Below are 23,142 nucleotides of genomic sequence, written 5' to 3'. Positions count from 1 at the left end.
AGGCCCCAATTGCTCAAAATCTTTTTCACTCCATCCTTCCACCTCCATTTTGGTCTCCCACTTCTCCTCGTTCCCTCTCCTCTGACACATATATCCTCTTTGTCAGTCTTTCCTCACTCATTCTCTCCATGTGACCAAACCATTTCAGAACACCCTCTTCTTCTCTCTCAACCACACTCTTTTTATTACCACACATCTCTCTTACCCTTTCATTACTTACTCGATCAAACCACCTCACACCACATATTGTCCTCAAACATCTCATTTCCAACACATCCACCATCCACTGCACAACCCTATCCACAGCTTATGCCTTGCAACCATACAACATCGTTGGAACCACTATTCATTCAAACATACCCATTATTGCTCTCCGAAATAACATTCTCACCTTCCACACGTTCCTCAATGCTCCCAGAACCTTCGCCCCCTCCCCCACCATGTGACTCACTTCTGCTTCCATGGTTCCATCCACTGCTAAATCCATTCCCAGATATTTAAAACACTTCACTTCTTCCAGTTTTTCTCCATTCAAACTTACCTACCAATTAACTTGTCCCTCAACCCTGCTGAACCTAGTAACCTTGCTCTTATTCACATTTACTCTCAGCTTTCTTCTTTCTCACACTTTACCAAACTCAGTCACCAACTTGTGCAGTTTCTCACCCGAATCAGCCACCAGCGCTGTATCATCAGCGAACAACAACTGACTCACTTCCCAAGCCCTCTCATCCACAACAGACTGCATACTTGCCCCTCCAAAACTCTTACATTCACCTCCCTAACAACCTCATCCATAAACAAATTAAACAACCATGGGGACGTCACGCATCCTTGCTGCAAACTGATATTTACTGAGAACCAATCACTTTCCTCTCCTCCTACTCATACACATGCCTTTCATCTTTGATAAAAACTTTTCACTGCTTCTAGCAACTTACCTCCCATACCAAATACTCTTAAATACCTTCCACAGAGTCTCTCTATCAACTCTATCATATGCCTTCGTGAGATCCATAAATGCTACATACAAATCCATCTGTTTTTCTAAGTATTTCTCACATGCATTCTTCAAAGCAAATACCTGATCCACACATCCTCTACCACTTCTGAAACCACACTGCTGTTCCCCAATCTGATGCTCTGTAAATGCCTTTACCCTCTCAATCAATACCCTTCCATATGATTTTCCAGGAATACCCAACAAAGTTATACCTCTGTAATTTGAACACTCACCTCTATCCCCTTTGCCTTTGTACAGTGGCACAATGCATGCAGTCTACCAATCCTCAGGCACTTCATAATGAACCATACATATATACATTGAATATCTTTACCATCCAGTCACCAACACAGTCACCCATTCCACTTCATTACCATCCAATCCCACCGCCTTACCAGCTTTCATCCTCCACAAAGCTTTCACTCTTCTCTGTTTACCAAACCATTCTCCCTGACCCTCTCACTTCACACAACACCACGACCAAAACACCCTATATCTGCCACTCTTTTCATCAAATACATTCAACAAACCTTCAAAATACCACATCTCCTTATCACTTCACCACTACTTGTTATTACCTCCCCATTAGCCCCCTTCATCAATGTTCCCATTTGTTCTCCTCTCTTACGCACTTTATTTACCTCTCCAAAAGTCTTTTTATTCTCCATAAAATTTAATGATACTCTCACCTCAACTCTCATTGGCCCTCTTTTTCACCTCTTACACCTTTCTCTTGACCTCCTGCCTCTTCCTTTTATACATCTCCCAGTCGTTCTCTACTTCCTTGCAAAAATTGTCCAAGCGCCTCTCTCTTCTCTTTCATTAATAATCTTACTTCCTCATCCCACCACTCACTACCCTTTCTAATCTGCCCACCTCCCAAATTTCTCATGCCACAAGCATCTTTTGTGCAAGCTATCACTGCTTCCCTAGACTACATTCCATTCCTTCCCCACTCCCCTTGTTCATTTGCTCTCACCTTTTTCCATTCTGCACTTAATTTCTCCTGTTACCTCCTCACACAAGTCTCATTTCCATGTTCACTTACTCTCACCACTCTCTTCACCCAAACATTCTCTCTTTTCTGAAAACCTGTACAAATCTTCACCTTCTCCACAAGATAATGATCAGACATCCCTCCAGTTTCCCCTCTCAGCACATTAACATTCAAAAGTCTCTCTTTCACTCTCCTATCAATTAGCACGTAATCCAGTAATGCTCTCTGGCCATCTCTCCTGTTTGCATACATATACTTATGTATATCTCTCTTTTTAAACCAGGTATTCCCAATCACCAGTCCTTTTTCAGCACACAAATCTACAAGCTCTTCATCATTTCCATTTACAACTCTGAACTCCCCATGTACACCAATTACACCCTCAAGTGTAAGTTGATATTTTGAAGATTAGTGTAAGAATCAAGTTGATTTTTCTTCCTTTATGGTCTTTCCCATGAGCATAAATGATATACCTCATGAAATAATGAGTGACTGAGTTTGGTAAAGTGTGTGGAAGAAGAAAGTTAAGAGTAAATGTGAATAAGAGCAAGGTTATTAGGTACAGTAGGGTTGAGGGTCAAGTCAATTTGGGAGGTGAGTTTGAATGGAGAAAAACTGGAGGAAGTGAAGTGTTTTAGATATCTGGGAGTGGATCTGGCAGCGGATGGAACTATGGAAGCGGAAGTGGATCATAGGGTGGGGGAGGGGGCGAAAATTCTGGGGGCCTTGAAGAATGTGTGGAAGTCGAGAACATTATCTCGGAAAGCAAAAATGGGTATGTTTGAAGGAATAGTGGTTCCAACAATGTTGTATGGTTGCGAGGCGTGGGCTATGGATAGAGTTGTGCGCAGGAGGATGGATGTGCTGGAAATGAGATGTTTGAGGACAATGTGTGGTGTGAGGTGGTTTGATCGAGTGAGTAACGTAAGGGTAAGAGAGATGTGTGGAAATAAAAAGAGCGTGGTTGAGAGAGCAGAAGAGGGTGTTTTGAAGTGGTTTGGGCACATGGAGAGAATGAGTGAGGAAAGATTGACCAAGAGGATATATGTGTCGGAGGTGGAGGGAACGAGGAGAAGAGGGAGACCAAATTGGAGGTGGAAAGATGGAGTGAAAAAGATTTTGTGTGATCGGGACCTGAACATGCAGGAGGGTGAAAGGAGGGCAAGGAATAGAGTGAATTGGAGCGATGTGGTATACCGGGGTTGACGTGCTGTCAGTGGATTGAATCAAGGCATGTGAAGCGTCTGGGGTAAACCATGGAAAGCTGTGTAGGTATGCATATTTGCGTGTGTGGACGTATATATATACATATGTATGGAGGGGGGTTGGGCCATTTCTTTCGTCTGTTTCCTTGCGCTACCTCGCAAACGCGGGAGACAGCGACAAAGTATAATAAATAAATAATTATTACTCTCAGAAGAGGTGAGTATGCCTTCTTTTCCTCACCCTTTTCTGTTGAATATTGAATCACCAAAACCTTTCCCAGCCCATTGGGGTTTGCTTTTAGCCTATCAGTGACCATCACTGGTTTAGCATTCCCAACCCACTGGTTCCCCAGTTATCCAGAGCTTCACATAATTGCATGGTGTGCATCTGTTTCATTGTCTGCTGCATTCAGCTGACTTGTTATATATCAGTAACCATTTCTTTAGTTTCTTGATTGATATATTTTTCATTTTGATATAATCCTTATTTTATGTTCCAGAAATACCTCTTTCAAAGAAGCATCATTTAACGGATTTTTGTAAACTGATATGAAAAAAAAAGTTCATTAATAACTACAGACCTTTATGGTCTTTCCCATAAGCATTAGAGATATACCTCAAAAAATAATGAGTCAGGATGATTGCTACTCTCAGAAGTGGTGAGCATTCTTTCTTTTCTTCACCCTTTTCTGTTGAACATTGAATAACCAAAGCCATTCTCTGCCTACAGGGGTTGGTTTGTTCTCAGCCAGTCTGCACAACCCTATCTATAGCCCATGCCTCGCAACAGTATGATATTGTTGGAACCACTATTCCATCAAACATACCATTTTTGCACTCCGAGATAACATTCCCGCCTTCCACTCATTCTTCAGCTCTCCCAGAAGCTTTGCCCCCTCCCCCACCCTGTGACTCACTTCTGCTTCCATGGTTCCAGGAGTTATGACATATTTTCATTCCCTTGGTTGTATGCCTCTCTCGAATGATATCTTGAACGGTAATTCACCTGATTTATCAAGCTTATCATTCCCTTGGCCGTATGCCTCACTTGAGTGATATCTTGAACGGTAATTCACCTGGTTTATCAAGCTTATCTGCACAGTTCTCAGCATGTATGATAAAATTTCATCGGGACCATGAGCCTTGTATTATGTCAAATTCTTTTAGTATTCTTTTAGCATCTTTTCTAGATATCTTATTGATTTCCAAAACTTCTACCCATTACATCCCACTGAAGTTAGGGCTGTATTGCCTTTCAATGTGTAAACTCTTTTGAAATTGTTATTCAGTTCCTCACTGATTCTTACATCATCCTCTGCAATATTTCCCTTTGAATCCCTTAGCTGCTTCTTAAGTGATAACTGACTCCTGATAAATTGTGGAAAAGTTTGGAATTTTTAGCTGCTTTGTCCACAGTATTCTTTTCAAAGTTTCTTTGTTCCTCTTCTTTTAACGTACAATACTCATTTAGTTCTTATACCATGCAAATGCAAGCTTGCTAGAGTGCTACCTATATCTTCACCATTGCACATCTTGAAGCTCCTTTCTTATGACATCTTTTATTAAACCATTCCATCATCTTTCTTACCATTCGTTCTGTATTTTAGGCATGAGTTGTCCATGCATCTATTCTATTGTTGTAAATTTCACAGAACCTTCCAACACAAAGCCCTTGTTCTTGGCTACTGAATTCCATTTCCCATTCTATGTTACATTAGAAATTATTTAAGTTTTTGTAGTTTCCATTGTTATATCTCTGATGTATTTCCTGTTATGCCTTTCCTCTTTCAATTTCCTCCTTTAACTTCATATTCAAACTTGAGCATTTTGTTAAACAATCCTTGAATTACTGATTATTACCCTGAACTACTTAACTATAAGCATTTATATTAAATACTTTCAGTCTGACATAACCATCTCCTAACTCTCCTGGTCAGTCTTTGTCCTCTTGTCTCATTTGGTATATCTCCAGTTTTCTGCCTTCTAACTGTATTCTTGCTTTTCTGGTTTTCTTTCTTTGATCTGTCACATCTGATGAATACTCCACTGAATTCCCCCTTGTTCTTAAGTATCTTAGCTTGCCAAAGTACCTCCTTGCATCTCGAGATGACTTTAAAGTCAAATTTAACCATAAATGGATATCCTTACAAAATCCTTTTCACTCCATCTTTCCACCTCCAATTTGGTCTCCCTCTTCTCCTTGTTCCCTCCACCTCCGACACATATATCCTCTTGGTCAATCTTTCCTCACTCATTCTCTCCATGTGCCCAAACCACTTCAAAACACCCTCTTCTGCTCTCTCAACCACGCTCTTTTTATTTCCACACATCTCTCTTACCCTTACGTTACTTACTCGATCAAACCACCTCACACCACACATTGTCCTCAAACATCTCATTTCCAGCACATCCATCCTCCTGCGCACAACTCTATCCATAGCCCACGCCTCGCAACCATACAACATTGTTGGAACCACTATTCCTTCAAACATACCCATTTTTGCTTTCCGGGATAATGTTCTCGACTTCCACACATTTTTCAAGGCTCCCAAAATTTTTGCCCCCTCCCCCACCCTATGATCCACTTCCGCTTCCATGGTTCCATCCGCTGACAGATCCACTCCCAGATATCTAAAACACTTCACTTCCTCCAGTTTTTCTCCATTCAAACTCACCTCCCAATTGACTTGACCCTCAACCCTACTGTACCTAATAACCTTGCTCTTATTCACATTTACTCTTAACTTTCTTCTTCCACACACTTTACCAAACTCCGTCACCAGCTTCTGCAGTTTCTCACATGAATCCGCCACCAGCGCTGTATCATCAGCGAACAACAACTGACTCACTTCCCAAGCTCTCTCATCCCCAACAGACTTCATACTTGCCCCTCTTTCCAAGACTCTTGCATTTACCTCCCTAACAACCCCATCCATAAACAAATTAAACAACCATGGAGACATCACACACCCCTGCCGCAAACCTACATTCACTGAGAACCAATCACTTTCCTCTCTTCCTACACGTACACATGCCTTACATCCTCGATAAAAACTTTTCACTGCTTCTAACAACTTGCCTCCCACACCATATATTCTTAATACCTTCCACAGAGCATCTCTATCAACTCTATCATATGCCTTCTCCAGATCCATAAATGCTACATACAAATCCATTTGCTTTTCTAAGTACTTCCTGATTTTAACCACCAATTCTTTCCTTTTGTGAGTGAATTGCATCTGGCAATTTTTAGGCTTTAATAATCTTTTAGTGAGAATTCCTATATTATTTCCTTTTTCTTTATATATGAACATCTAAACCAGAAAATAATCAATAATTTCTGTATATCATCCGTCTGAGTTACTAATCTCCTAATTTTGATGCAACCCATTTTTATGCTAGATTCTTCATTGTTAAAGTGACCTCTATATCTGACTTTCCTTAAAGTTTTCCTTCTAGGTAACAGGCACTTTTCCTCTTTGGTATGCACTTCTAAACCTTTCATCAACCAGGCCATAAACTTCCTTGATTACTCCGTCTCTAACATTGTATATTACTCTTTCTGCTGCTTCACTTAACTTTCATTGTATCCCTGTGTGTCTGATCTCAGATCTGTTTTCCACTACATCAATCTTCATACTTTATAGCTGTCTTTCAGTTGTCAAAAATGCTCTTTCTGTACCTCCCTCCTCACTATTTTCATTGGATTCTTTTTGTGTTTTAGTCAATCTCTCAAATTGAATATCTTCTAGGACATCTGAAATAAACCTTTTCAGACCTTATTTGCTTTTAAATGCATTGAAATTATTTCCAGAATCCCCTCCTTTGACTTAAATCTCTGCTCATTCCCATTGACAATTTTTTAGATCCCTTTCATTATGTAGATACACACCCATAGGTTCAAGCAAATTGGTCTGGCCTCAAAAAAAAAAAAAAAAAAAAAAAGATTGTAAGCTGTAGAAGAAAAGGATAGCAAAGCAAAGGCCCTCTCCCCACCCTCCACTCCCTTTGGTGCATGCCAGACAGAAAACGATTCTTAGAAAAGATACCTTGTAGGATTAATAAGCTTGAAGGAAATTTTTATAGGAAAGTCATAGAAAAAATACCTTGTAGGATTAATAAGCTTGAAGGAAATTTTCATAGGAAAGTCATAAGGTAAAGTGAACATGAATATGTCGTGCGTCCCATCACCAGCAACATACATCCCTTCACTTTTTGCTATAAAGACAATTCTAAGGATAAACTTAAGCTCCAGCCTCTCGACTTGCTGTTGAAGAAAGATACAATATTTCTTATTTGTTCTCACAAAGTAGGTGACGTGTTAATTAGTGTTGGTATGTCAGTGCAGCATGGCCAGAGAGAGATCAGTGGTTGAGAAGGTAGCATGATATACCTCTGCCTTATGATGATTTATTGAATTATTCAGTACTGAAGAGTGACAAGTGATGATCAAGCCTAATGTTGATGATATCAAGGTTGTTTCTCAGAACAACATTTTCTGAGAGCTTATTCCACTCATCAATAATGTTCTTGGTAAAAAATTATTTTGTACAGTCCAGATTAACTTGGTGACCTCTAAGTTGATCCATTTTCTCTCATTGGTAATACTGGTGTTACTTTAAAGAGATGTTCAACATTGATGTTGAATCCTTTAATTATTTTGACACGTTCTGTTTATTTGCCCCAGAGTGCCTCTTGCTAAGGGAGAACAAGTTTAATTCTTGCAGTCTCTCTTCATATGGTTTGTTACACAAGGAAGGAATCAAATTGGTTGCTCTTTGCTGTGCTTCTTCCAATTTAAGAATATCCTCACTTAAGTTGTGGGCCCAAAACTGTACTGCATATTCGAAGTGTGGTCTAACTAGACTTAGATATAGTAGCAATATCACATCCTTGCTTTTATTTATAAAGTTTCTGTTTATAAATCCAAATATCTTATTTGCTTTCTTGGCAGCTTCATTGCAAGGCAGGGAGAATTTGAAGCTATTAAAGACATTAACCCCTAAATCTCTTGCACTAGGGTTGTCCTTTATCTTGTGGCCTGTCATTTCATTTTTGTCTTTTAGGTTTCCTACTTGTAACAGCTCACTTTTATTGATGTTAAATGGCATTTTCCATTAACTACTAGCTGTTCAGCAATTTTATGTAGACCCTTTTGTAATCTCAGCCTATCTTCTTCAGTTAATATGGCATTGCCAATCTTTGTGTCATCTGCAAATTTGGACAATAGATTACTTACCTCTATGTCAATATCATGAATATAAATGATGAAAAGTATAGGCCCAAGTACGGATCCCTGGAGGACTCCACGGTGATGATTCCCTTTTCATTATGTGTCTCTGCTTCCATCACATAACCAGTCTTCTATCCAATTTCCTATGCAACCAGTAATCCCTAAGGTCTGGAGTTTGTGCATCTATTTAATGTGACAGACTTTGTTGAATGCTTTCTGGAAGTCCAGAAATGTTATATCTATTGCTTTTGTCTTGTCATGGATATTGAATAATTTATGAGAAAATTCAAGGAGGTTTGTAAGGCATGATCTGTGTCTTCTAAAACCATGCAGTTATTATTGATCAGGCCTAATAATCAACTCCAGAAGTTTACTTATAAGTGATGTCAGGCTAACAGGATGGTAATTATCAGGCAATTTATGGCCTTTCTTTAACATATGGGAGTGATGTCTGCCAGTCTCCAGTTCTGTGGGACTGTTCCATCTTGGAGAGAGTTATTGGAAATATGGGTTAACAGCCCAGTAATTTTGTGTTTGACATTTTAATTACTTGTGGATAGTAATGATCAGGACCTGGGCTTCTTTAACATGATCCCAAAGTTTTTTATTTCCATCCTTAAGTTAGATTTTTTATCTAGTTTTTTTATTATATCAAACAGCATATCCAAACTACTGATCTTTGATAATTCTTTCCTTCAAATTTTCTTCTTGTAGATTGTCATAGCAACCTGGTCCTGATGCCTTCCCATATATGAATCAATTTCTGATGATCTTAAACCGATTCCCTCAAACAGTAGAACAGTTATATATCTTGCTGGCTTGCAAGTAGAATTTATCTAGAGAGTATTTTCAACACAGCTGTTAGTGATACCTTATGGTTGTAATTATTGTAACTTCTTTTTTTTAGAGTTACTTCTTTTTTTAGAGTTACACTTTTTCAGTATGATTTTTAGTTATACTTCTCAACTTTCCCCATTTTAGTTTCCCATATTCCTCATTGCTTGGATATCATTTAAATGTACATTATTCTGAATTTGGATATATGGAAGTTGGCAACATTGTAGGCATTCGGTTTGAACCTGAGATTTTCAAGCTCCCAACTTTTACTAAACTCATATCAGTTAGCTGGAAGAGCTTTATGAAAAAGAAAACATCCTTTCCCAGAGTCACTCTAGATTTATTTAACAAGTAAAGTGGGAGGTATCACCTGGTATCTTGTTACACATAAGGCAAAGAAGTTCCTTGGAGATCATTTCTGTTTAAACCAGGAAATGTTACTGCTTTTGATAAAGTAGATTTATTATTTACTTTTTCTTTTTCAGAGTTCTTATTCAGAATGCAACAGTTTCTTTAGCATTTGGAAGAAGATATGCTTTGGTTGGAAGAAATGGACTTGGAAAAACAACATTGTTAAGAATGATTGCCAGGTTGGTGTTGTAATTTTGCTTTTATCTTATAATGTTACTGCATGTATGGGATGTATCAGATTTGTACAGCCTTATTTTCACTCATTGCACCAGGGTGAAGCAAGTCTTCCATGCTGCTTGTGCATTTATTGATATTGTAATTTGATTCATCATGTAAGACTTCTCCTTTCACCATGCTTTCATTCCACATAAAGTGATTTCCATTATACTAGATCCAGAATTACACCCTTATCTGAAGTATACCTTCCCCTACTCAGTTCTTTCAAATTGAACATTCACACATCTTCCTATTTGTCCCATTTTTCCCCTACACCTCAGTCATTTATTTATATGTATTTATTTTTATTGTACTTGATCGCTGCTTCCCGTGTTAGCGAGGTAGTGCCAGGAAACAGACGAAGAAAGACCCATCTACTCACATACAAACATATATATACATAAATGCTCATGTACATATACATATCAACATATACACATACATACATACATACATACACATGCACAGCCATACACATGTATACCCATGAACATATTCTTACTCACATGCCTTTGTCCATTCCTGGTGCCACCCCACCTTACAGGAAACAGCATCACCTCCCCCTGCATCAGCGAGGTAATGCCAGGAAAAGAGACAAAAGGGTCACATTCGTTCACACTGTCTCTAGCTGCCATGTGTGATGCACCGAAACCACTACTCCCTATTCACATCCAGGCCCCACATACCTTTCCAGGTGTTTCACATGCCTAGGTTTAGTAAAGTGACAGCTTGTCGACCCCAGTATACTACATCATTCCAATTCACTCTATTCCTTGCATGCCTGCTGCATGTTCAGGCCCCAATTGCTCAGAATCTTTTTCACTCCCTTTCACCTCCAATTTGGTCTCCTGCTTCTTGTTCCCTCCACCTCTGACATGTATATCCTCTTTGTCAATCTTTCCTCACTCATTCTCTCCATGTGATGAAACCATTTCAAGACACCCTCTTCTGCTCTCTCAACCACACTCTTTTTATTACCACACATCTCTCTTACCCTTTCATTACTTACTCGATCAAACCACCTCACACCACATATTGTCCTCAAACATCTCATTTCCAGCACATCCATCCTCCTCCACACAACTCTATCTATAGCCCATGCCTCGCAAACATATAACATTGTTGGCACCACTATTCCTTCAAACATACCCATTTTTGCTTTCCAAGAGAATGTTCTCAACTTCCACACATTTTTCAACGCTTCCAGAACTTTCGCCCCCTCTCTCACCCTATGATTCACTTCCGCTTCCATGGTTCCATCCGCTGCCAAATCCTCTCCCAGATATCTAAAACACTTCACTTCCTCCAGTTTTTCTCCATTCAAACTTAACTCCCAATTGACTTGTCCCTCAACCCTACTGTACCTAAATAACCTTGCTCTTATTCACATTTACTCTCAACTCTCTTCTTTCACACACTTTACCAAACTCAGTCACCAGCTTCTGCAGTTTCTCTCCCGAATCAGCCACCAGTGCTGTATCATCAGCGAACAACAACTGACTCACTTCCCAAGCTCTTTCATCCACAACAGACTGCGTACTTACCCTTCTTTCCAAAACTCTTGCATTCACCTCCCTAACAACCCCATCCGTAAACAAATTAAACAACCATGGAGACATCACACACTCCTGCCACAAACCAACATTCACTGAGAACCAATCACTTTCCTCTCTTCCTATACATACACATGCCTTACATCCTCGATAAAAACTTTTCACTGCTTCTAACAACTTGCCTCCCACTCCATATATTCTTAATACCTTCCATAGAGCGTCTCTATCAACTCTTATCATATGCCTTCTCCAGATCCATAAATGCTGCATACAAATCCCTTTGCTTTTCAAAGTATTTCTCACATACATTCTCTAAAGCAATCACCTGATCCACACACCCTCTACCACTTCTGAAGCCACACTGCTCTTCCCTGACCTGATGCTCTGTACATTCCGTCACCCTCTCAATCAGAACCCTTCCGTATAATTTCCCAGGAATACTCAACAAACTTTTACCTCTGTAATTAGAGCACTCACCTTTATCCCCTTTGCCTTTGTACAGTGGCACTATCCAAGCATTCTGCCAATCCTCAGGCACCTCACCATGAGACATACATACATTAGATAACCTTACCAACCAGTCAACAATACAGTCACCCCCTTTTTTGATAAATTCCACTGCAATACCATCCAAACCCGCTGCCTTGCCGGCTTTCATCTTCCGCAAAGCTTTTACTACCTCTTCTCTATTTACTAAATCATTCTCCCTAACCCTCTCACTTTGCACACCACCTTGACCAAAACACCCTATATCTACCACTCGATCATCAAGCACATTCAACAAACCTTCAAAATACTCACTCCATCTCCTTCTCACATCACCACTACTTGTTATCACCTCCCCATTTGCCCCCTTCACTGATGTTCCCATTTGTTCCCTTGTCTTATGCATTTTATTTACCTCCTTCCAAAACATCTTTTTATTCTCCCTAAAATTTAATGATACTCTCTCACCCCAACTCTCATTTGTCCTCTTTTTCACCTCTTGCACCTTTCTCTTGACCTCCTGTCTCTTTCTTTTATACATCTTCCACTCATTTGCATTATTTCCATGTAAAAATCGTCCAAATGCATCTCTTCTTTTTCACTAATAATCTTACTTCTTCATCCCACCACTCACTACCCTTTCTAATCTGCCCACCTCCTACGCTTCTCATGCCACAATCAACTTTTGCGCAGGCCATCACTGCTTCCCTAAATACATCCCATTCCTCCCCCACTCCTCTTACGTCCTTTGTTCTCACCTTTTTAACAGACATGTACATATATACACATGTACATACTCATAGTTGCTGCCTTCATCCATTCCCGTCACCACTCCGCCACACATGAAATGGCACCTCCCTCCCCCCACGCACGTGGGAGGTAGCCCTAGGAAAAGGCAACAAAGGCCACATTTGTTCACACTCAGTCTCTAACAGTCATGTATAATGCACCGAGACCACAGCTCCCTTTCCATATCCAGGCCCCACAAAACATTCCATGGTTTACCTCAGACACTTCACATGCCCTGGTTCAATCCATTGACAGCACGTTGACCCTGGTATACCACATCGTTCCAATTCACTATTCCTTGCACACCTTTCACCCTCTTGTAAGTTCAGGCCCTGATTGCTCAAAATCTTTTTCACTTCATACTTCCACCTTCAATTTGCTCTCCCACTTCTCCTTGTTCCCTCCACGTCTGACACATATATCCTCTTTGTCAATCTTTCCTCACTCATTTTCTCCATGTGACCAAACCATTTCAATACACCCTCTTCTGCTCTCTCAACCACACTCTTTTAATTTCCACACATCTCTCTTACCCTTTCATTACTTACTCAATCAAACCACCTCATACCACATATTGTCCTCAAACATCTCATTTCCAACACATCCACCCTCCTCCACAAAAGCCTATTTATATCCCACACCTCGCAACCATATAACATTGTTGGAACCACTTTCCCTTCAAACATACCCATTTTTGCTCTCCAAGATAACATTCTCACCTTCCACACATTCTTCAACACTCCCAGAACCTTTGCCCCCTCCCCACCCTGTGACTCGCTTCTGCTTCCATCATTCTATCTGCTGCCAAATCCACTCCCAGATATCTAAAATACTTCACATCCTCCAGTTTTTCTCTATTCAAACTTACCTCCCAATTTACTTGTCCCTCAACCCTACTGTGCCTAATAACCTTGCTCTTATTCACATAAACTCTCAGCTTTCTTCTTTCACACACTTTACCAGACTCAGTCACCAGCTTCTGCAGTTTCTCAGCCAAATCAGCCACCAGCACTGTATCATCAGCGAACAACAGCTGACTCACTTCCCAAGCCCTCTCGTCCACAACAGACTACATATTTTCCCCTCTCTCCAGAACTCTTGCATTCACCTCCCTGACAACCCCATCCATAAACAAATTAAACAACCATGGAGACATCACACACCCCTGCCGTAAACCGACATTCACTGGGAACCAATCACTTTCCTCTCTTCCTATCTGTACACATGCCTTACATCCTCAAAAAAACTTTTCACTGCTTCTAACAACTTACCTCCCACACCATATACTCTTAATACATTCCACAGGGCATCTCTGTCAACTCTGTCATATTCTCTCTCCAGATCCATAAATGCTCCATACAAATCCATCTGTTTTTCAAAGTATTTCTCACATACATTTTTCAAAGCAAACACCTGATCCACACATCCTCTACCACTTCTGACACCACACTGCTCTTCCCCAATCGGATACTTTGTACATGCCTTCACCCTCTCAATCAATACCCTCCCATATAATTCCATTATATTCCTGAAAATATCAATACTTAGGTGATACCTTCAGACAATACATGATGGATGAAATTTCTGTGGATAGGAAGTGTGTTATGATACTGTTGAATCTGTCTATAACTCCAATTCCTGTTCCATGGCTAAAGAGTCACCATTACTGTTGAACTCCAGTACTGCTTCTAGACTTTTGTGCCTCACCCTTAACAGGCCTTTAGCAGAGGTCAGTTACAGTGCAGTGTTTTCAGAGGCTTCTATCTTATGCTCCTACCAGTTACTTCTACCTAACTGTTCCTGTCGAGTGTAACATCCTACTACTTCCACCTAGTGTTACTACGAACCACTTCAACCTAATGTTTCTACCTAAGCTCCTGTCTAATGTTCCTTCCTACTACTTCTATATATTCCTCCTACCTTATTGCTGAAAGGCAGGGCTAGTGCAAAGTGTTCACCACAGGAAAATCTAGAATTGTGAAGAATGAGTTAAGTGTTGTCAACTGTTATTTGTGTCATGGAGAGATTGTATGTTTGTGGAGAGAATAAAGTATCACAGTATTATGATACTATTAGTGTATATTCTGCCAAATAAATGCATGTGTAAAATATTTGTATATACTAGAGAATAGTGAAGAACAATAAGGGTTGTGAAGGAAGCAAGAAGACTCTTCCTCCTAGGAGATGATAAAGTACTGATAACAGAGAATTTCATTTACAGACAAATAGACTTGGAGAACATAGATTCCCATGGCAGTATAGAGTTAGGAGACACAAATCCCTTGAAAGTATATAAGAAAACTATCTGCACCAACATGTCATAGAGCATATGAGAACTAGAGGAAATGATTCACCATCTCAAATTGACCATATCTTTACACTCTGCATCATGGAAATAGAACATATGAATTATGATCCACCTATGGGAAGGACTGATCAAGTAGTGTTTGTTTTTGCATGTATGGTGGTGGAGGATGTGAGAGGAAAGTCAGAGTGGCCACAGGAACCAAAGTGGCTGCTTTGTGAAACTAGTCAAGTTCTTTGAGAGTATTGACTGGGAAAGGGAATTCAAATGATAAGAGTATAAACCACTGCTACAGAAGATTCTGTAATCTTTAGTGAAGGGGTCAGAACATGGATACCAATGGTGACTGGTATAGGAGGAGAATCAAAATGGAGATATGTTTAGTGCAGACATCTTATAGACAACTTTAAGAGAATGTTCGAAAGATGAGGCCCCCCACAAGTGTAAAACTTCCTCCATGTACAGTATGATCAGGTGATTACACACGGTAGAAAACTCCCTTCACTTACATTGTAGATAGTTAATTACACACACTATTTGACAAAACCCTTAGTCTCTTTCAGCGAACATGATTTGGAAAAAGTTGTCACACCACTATTCTAGTCATTTGGGGGCACAGTAAGGATAGCAGTACTGCATGAACCAGGCAAACAAAAGTTCCATAAGCTATAACAGGTCGATTAGACTTAATGTGACTTTCCTTGGGAACAGATTTGTCTGCTCTGTGCTCAGTTTGGTGTGGTTAAGGATCTTTTCCAATATTAGGTATGCACAATGCTATACCTGTCCTAAGGGCGACAGGGACTTTACTAAAGATATGCTGATATGATATGAAGGTAAATTTATCATATATTATTTCTGTGATTTAAGTGATAGGTCATCAAAGGAAATTAGTGATAATAGCTTAGCTAGTGAAATTGTGGTAAACAGACATAGTGTGTGTGAGGGAATCTCCAGGGAAATGATATCTAAATTTGTAGATTTTGCAGATAAAATGAGGATGGAGCAAAGAAAATTGATAACTTAGAAACTAAAATAACCATTCTATTGGGACAACAGTAGATAGAAGTGATAATTTTCATGTGGTTAGACATGGGAAAGTCCAAAGCCCAAGTTGTATGGTAAGCTTCCTTAAACAGTAAAAAAAATATATATGTTTATAGTGTTAGATGATGAAATGGAGAAGGAACCCAGTATCACTCATATCAGTGACACAAATAGTCCTGTTGGGCATTGCGTACAGTTGTTTAAATTTCTTTGAGTATCTTCAGTTATATAAAAGATTGTCCATGTAACTGTACTTCACTGAGGTTTGTTTTCAGGCATAGAGATGTGTCCTCAGGTTATATATTGTCTCAAAAATAATCCTTTTTTTTTTCATTAGATTTCTTTCTTTCAAATGTTTTTCTTACAGCCGCACACTTCGTATCCCAAGTCACGTTTCGATTTTATATGTGGAGCAAGAAGTGACAGGAGATGATACCATAGCCCTAGAGAGTGTTCTTGAATGTGACACGCAACGCAAGGGTCTCCTTGACAGAGAAAAAGAGATTCAAGCCACAATGTTACAAGGGTAATTTGCATTTATAGACATTCTTGTATAGTTATTACCATATATGATAGAGTTGATAGAGATGCTCTGTGGAAGGTATTAAGAATATATGGTGTGGGAGGAAAGTTGTTGGAAGCAGTGAAAAGTTTTTATGGAGGATGTAAGGCATGTGTACGTGTAGGAAGAGAGGAAAGTGATTGGTTCTCAGTGAATGTAGGTTTGCGGCAGGGGTGTGTGATGTCTCCATGGTTGTTTAATTTGTTTATGGATGGGGTTGTTAGGGAGGTGAATGCAAGAGTTTTGGAAAGAGGGGCAAGTATGAAGTCTGTTGGGGATGAGAGAGCTTGGGAAGTGAGTCAGTTGTTGTTCACTGATGACACAGCGCTGGTGGCTGATTCATGTGAGAAACTGCAGAAGCTGGTGACTGAGTTTGGTAAAGTGTGTGGAAGAAGAAAGTTAAGAGTAAATGTGAATAAGAGCAAGGTTATTAGGTACAGTAGGGTTGAGGGTCAAGTCAATTGGGAGGTGAGTTTGAATGGAGAAAAACTAGAGGAAGTTAAGTGTTTTAGATATCTGGGAGTGGATCTGGCAGCGGATGGAACCATGGAAGCGGAAGTGGATCATAGGGTGGGGGAGGGGGCGAAAATTCTGGGGGCCTTGAAGAATGTGTGGAAGTCGAGAACATTATCTCGGAAAGCAAAAGTGGGTATGTTTGAAGGAATAGTGGTTCCAACAATGTTGTATGGTTGTGAGGCGTGGGCTATGGATAGAGTTGTGCGCAGGAGGATGGATGTGCTGGAAATGAGATGTTTGAGGACAATGTGTGGTGTGAGGTGGTTTGATCGAGTGAGTAACGTAAGGGTAAGAGAGATGTGTGGAAATAAAAAGAGCGTGGTTGAGAGAGCAGAAGAGGGTGTTTTGAAGTGGTTTGGGCACATGGAGAGGATGAGTGAGGAAAGATTGACCAAGAGGATATATGTGTCGGAGGTGGAGGGAACAAGGAGAAGAGGGAGACCAAATTGGAGGTTCAAAGATGGAGTGAAAAAGATTTTGTGTGATCGGGGCCTGAACATGCAGGAGGGTGAAAGGAGGGCAAGGAACAGAGTGAATTGGAGCGATGTGGTATACCGGGGCTGACGTGCTGTCAGTGGATTGAATCAAGGCATGTGAAGCGTCTGGGGTAAACCATGGAAAGCTGTGAAGGTATGTATATTTGCGTGTGTGGACGTATGTATATACATGTGTATGGGGGGGGGTTGGGCCATTTCTTTCGTCTGTTTCCTTGCGCTACCTCGCAAACGCGGGAGACAGCGACAAAGTATAAAAAAATAAAAAAAAAAATATATTTGTTGTTACATTGCTGTATCCATGTATTTCATTGTCTATTCAGTGTTATTTATATGATAAATAGCTAATGTACTATACTGTTTTTATCACATTTTTCACCTATATTATCATCTTTAACTCCATTCCTACTAATATGAGATGGTTAGGGTTGATTTATGATGATATGCAGAATATGTAATTTGTAATCATAGTATATTCCATGCATTGTTAGAATTCTGTATTGTCTGTTTATCTACATATATTTCTGATGCCCATTTCATCTTGGAACTCCTATCAAGGGGGTGGCCTTGGCAAAAGAGCCTTCACTTATCCTTGTCCTTGCATGCCTCCCTCACATACACCACTCCATGCACTCTTCCACCATTTTTCTCCCTTTAGTAATCTACCTTTCTATTTCATGTCATGGGGGTTCATCCTCTCACACTATCCCCTTTAATTGTACTTTCATACACTCCTCTTCACTCCATGCAAACTTTCTGTGTTGCATTCCTTTGACATGCCCATACCACCTCAAAGTATTATGTTTCACCTTCTCCACCTCTCCGCAATTAATTCCTTTTGCATTTCTGCTATACCAAGTCTCTCATACATTCCCTCATTTCTTCATTCCATCTACTTATACCACATGATCCTCTCAATTAGTTGATTTCTACAGCCTTGGATTCTTGATATCTGTTATTTATTTCATGTCCATGTTTTGGCTGCATAGGTCAGTGTCGAGAGGACTGTGCTGTCCTTTAATCCTTTCTTTACTTCTGCACTTACACCTCTATCCTTCATTATTCTATTAAGAAACCCAATACCCTGTGCTGATCTCTCCCTTATCTCTCCTTCCATCTCACCAAGTTTACTCAGGTAAGCTCATAAATACTTGAATTGTTTCACCACTTCCAGTCTTTCTTCTCCCATACAGATAACATAGAATAGTACACTCTCTTCTCTCACTCTGTAGGACTCTGCAGAATCTATACTTTAACTTTTTTTTCACACTACTTTATTTTATTTGTATTTACCTTCAATTGCTTGCACTAACACACATCATAAAATACATTTACAACCTTCTGCAGCTCCTATTTAATCTCAGCAAACAACTTAGTATCATCTGTTGACAGGCTTGTCAATAGCCATCATACCTTACCACCACGTTCCACCCCTGCACGCCCTTCCCTTGTTTTGCTTTCATCTCATATCATTCGAGCCAAATATATATATGTTAAAAAGCCATAGTGACATCACACAGCTCTGTCTCACACCTACATGTATACTGAAACTTTCTCTCAACTCTCTATCTACTCTTACACATGCATTTGCTGCTCTATAGAAAGCTTTCACACCATCCAACAGTTGTCCCTTTAACCCATATGTCCTTAACACATCCCAAGAAGCATTCCTCTTGACTTTTTCATATGCTTTCTCCAGATCCATGAAAGCTGCATATAGATACTTTTCCACAATTGTTCTGCCTATATAAATTTCTGATGCCTGTTTCCTCCTGGAATTCCCCCAAGGGGTGGCCATGACAAAGAGTCTCCTTAATTGGTGATATCTAGTGCTACTTCTTATCCTTTCATGCCTCACCCTCAAGAGGAACTGGCAGAGGGCAACCCCAGTCCATTGTTTCCAGAGGCTCCTACCTCAGGTTCTTATCAACTGCTTCTGCCTAATGAGTCTATCAATGTCATTCTCTGCAAAAATCAGATCCTAACATCCCCTACCTTGCTTAGTTGTTTTTCATTCAGTCACTTTCATCACTCTTATCTGTCAGCAGCCTTGCATACACTTTTCCGGGTATACTTAGCAGACTTATTCCCCTATAATTACTGCATAACATCCTTAGTACCTTGAGTAAAGGAACAATAATAGCTTTCCCCCAATTCTCAGGCACAACCTCTGCTTCCATGCTGAATTGCATATTTAATGCACTCACTCTACCACACTTTCTCCTCCTTCAACATTTCTGCTGTATTCCCATCCAAACCAGGTGCCATTATGGCCTACCTTCAACTTCATTAATGCAACCTTTTACATCCTTTCCTGTTATGGACCCCTGGACTTGTATCCTTTTCCTTCCATCCTCTATTCCCGTGCATGTACTAACTGCTGCCTCACCTTGTCCAACATTCATTATTTCTTTAAAATACTCTTCCCATCCTTTCACTTTCTCCTCTTGATTAGCAGCACTCCTTTACTACTCACACTTACCTTTCCACCCGTACATTCACCTCTTTCCTTTTTCACCTTCTTCCAGTACAGTTTTCTTATTTTCCTAAAACTTTTCGCTCAACTTTCCTCCAAAATCTTTATGTACCCTTTCTTTGCTTTCATGTATCAGCTTCTGAACATGCCACCTACACTTCTTATACTCTTCCTTCCTCCTTTGCTGAATATCCACCGATACATTCCTTTCTAGCAATCTACCTCATGTCTTTATCTACTCTCTTCCACAGCATTTCTAATCTCATCCAGCTATCCATTTCCCCTTTTATTTTTGTATATCACAACCTTGTATCCAGCTGCTAATTCTACAACCTTTAACAGCCTTTCTGTGAATATTTTAAACACCTTATTCACACATGACTGCATTCCTACATTTACTGCACTTTCATTTAAATTTTCTGTCACCCTTCTTCCATACTCCTTCTCATGTTCTCTCTTATTCATCTTCCTCATTTGCCAACACGTAGCTCTCCATTCTTTGTTACACCATACCTCCACTTCTTGATCCTCACCTCCACAAGAGCAGCAAAATGGTCAGAATCTCCAAAGAATCCTCTCACTACCCTAGCATCCAGCACCTTTCTCATCCTTTCATCCACTGCCACATAATTAGTCAAACCCTTTTTTCTTCTCATCCTTCATTTCTCATCCATTTATATATCTGGATCATCTTGGGCTGAAGAAGTGTGTTTACAAGAAATAAACCTTTCTCATCACGGATGTCCACAAGATAACTTCCATTCTCATTTACTCCAGGCACTCCTCATCTACCAAATGTCTTGCCAGTTTTATCAAATCCCACTTTCACATTCATATCACCCATTACAGCCATATTTCACTCCTTCTCAAACCCATTCATACAATCATTCATATTTCTCCAGAAACAATTCATTTAATCAGTACCTCGCTCAGTCTTCATATTCACAGGTGCTTATACACATACCCATGCATTCTTCACAGTTCCAGTTGTTCCTTTTACCCAATCTAATCTTGGTCTGTTCCATCCATGCTCTGTAACAGCCTTCCATACTTCCATAGAATTTATTGTGATAATTTCTAGAGGAAAACTTCCATACTCACAGCATCTGTGGGATTTTTAAGTTCCTGTAATAGTTTAAGACAAGTGGATAATGTAGAGTTAATGGTGTAGTAAATTATTATATGTATTGAACCTGATCGCTGTTTCCTGTGTCAACGAGGTAGCGCCAGGAAACAGATGAAGAACAGCCCATCCGCTCATTTACACTTATACATAATTGCCCATACATGCACATATACATACATACACGTCAACATTTATTTATATATTTATTATACTTAACCGCTGTCTCCTGCGTTAGCAAGGTAGCGCAAGGGAACAGATGAGGAATGGCTCAACACATACACATGTATATATATAGATGCCCACACAAGCACATATACATACATATACACTTCAATGTATATGTATATCTCTAGTGATAGGGGAGAAAGAATACTTCCCACGCATTCCTCACGTGTCGTAGAAGGCGACTAAAGGGGAGTGCTCATCCTCTTCGAAGGCTCAGATTGGGGGGTCTGAATGTGTGTGGATGTAACCAAGATGAGAAAAAAGGAGAGATAGGTAGTAAGTTTGAGGAAAGGAACCTGGATGTTTTGGCTCTTTGAGTGAAATGAAGCTCAAGGGTAAAGGGGAAGAGTGGTTTGGGAATGTTTTGAGAGTAAAGTCAGGGGTTAGTGAGAGAAGAGCAAGGGAAGGAGTAGCACTACTCCTGAAACAGGAGTGGTGGAAGTGTGTGATAGAGTGTAAGAAACTAAACTCTAGATTGATATGGGTAAAACTGAAAGTGGCTGGAGAGAGATGGGTGATTATTGGTGCATATGCACCTGGGCATGAGAAGAATGATCATGAGAGGCAAGTGTTTTAGGAGCAGCTAAGTGAGTGTGTTAGTAGTTTTGATGCATGAGAATGGGTTATAGTGATGGGTGATTTGAATGCAAAGGTGAGTAATGTGGCAGGTGAGGGAATAATTGGTGTACATGGGGTGTTCAGTGTTGTAAATGGAAATGTTGAAGAGCTTGTAGATGTATGTGCTGAAAAAGGACTGGTGATTGGGAATACCTGGTTTGAAAAGAGAGATATACATAAGTATACGTATGTAAGTAGGAGAGATGGCCAGAGAGCGTTATTGGATTACGTGTTGATTGATAGGCGGGTGAAAGAGAGACTTTTGGATGTTAATGTGCTGAGAGGTGCAACTGGAGGGATGTCTGACCATTATCTTGTGGAGGCAAAGGTGAAGATATGTAGAGGTTTTCAGAAAAGAAGAGAGAATGTTGGAGTGAAGAGAGTGGTGAGAGTAAGTGAGCTTGGTAAGGAGACTTGTGTGAGCAAGTACCAGGAGAGACTGAGTACAGAATGGAAAAGGGTGAGAACAAAGGATGTAAGGGGAGTGGGGGAAGAATGGGATGTATTTAGGGAATCAGTGATGGCTTGCGCAAAAGATGCTTGTGGCATGAGAAGCATGGGAGGTGGGCAGATTAGAAAGGGTAGTGAGTGGTGGGATGAAGAAGTAAGATTATGAGTGAAAGAGAAGAGAGAGGCATTTGGATGATTTTTGCAAGGAAATAATGCTGATGACTGGGAGATGTATAAAAGAAAGAGGCAGGAGGTCAAGAGAAAGGTGCAAGAGGTGAAAAAGAGGGCAAATGAGAGTTGGGGTGAGAGAGTATCATTGAATTTTAGGGAGAATAAAAAGATGTTTTGGAAAGAGGTAAATAAAGTATGTAAGACGAGGGAACAAATGGGAACATCAGTGAAGGGGGCTAATGGGGAGGTGATAACAAGTAGTGGTGATGTGAGAAGGAGATGGAGTGAGTATTTTGAAGGTTTTTTGAATGTGTTTCATGATAGAGTGGCAGATATAGGGTGTTTTGGTCAAGGTGTTGTGTAAAGTGAGAGGGTTAGGGAGAATGATTTGGTAAACAGAGAAGAGGTAGTAAAAGCTTTGC

At 40.1% G+C, this 23,142-nt stretch overlaps 1 protein-coding gene across 1 annotated transcript in view; it reads left to right on the top strand.

Annotated features, from left to right (window-relative positions):
* Positions 1–23,142, top strand: part of LOC139749614 (ATP-binding cassette sub-family F member 3) — a 97,495-nt gene that overhangs the window by 32,843 nt on the left and 41,510 nt on the right. The window contains exons 6-7 of the mRNA XM_071663750.1: positions 9,761–9,865; positions 16,450–16,608. Of these exons, the coding sequence (XP_071519851.1) occupies positions 9,761–9,865; positions 16,450–16,608 (264 nt within the window). The remainder of the gene's footprint in view (positions 1–9,760; positions 9,866–16,449; positions 16,609–23,142) is intronic.

The sequence above is a fragment of the Panulirus ornatus genome, chromosome 1 (assembly GCF_036320965.1).
Source record: "Panulirus ornatus isolate Po-2019 chromosome 1, ASM3632096v1, whole genome shotgun sequence".
Classification (NCBI taxonomy): domain Eukaryota; kingdom Metazoa; phylum Arthropoda; class Malacostraca; order Decapoda; family Palinuridae; genus Panulirus; species Panulirus ornatus.
The sequence above is the reverse complement of the archived record's forward strand: the minus strand, read 5'-3'. Positions and strand labels throughout refer to the sequence as shown.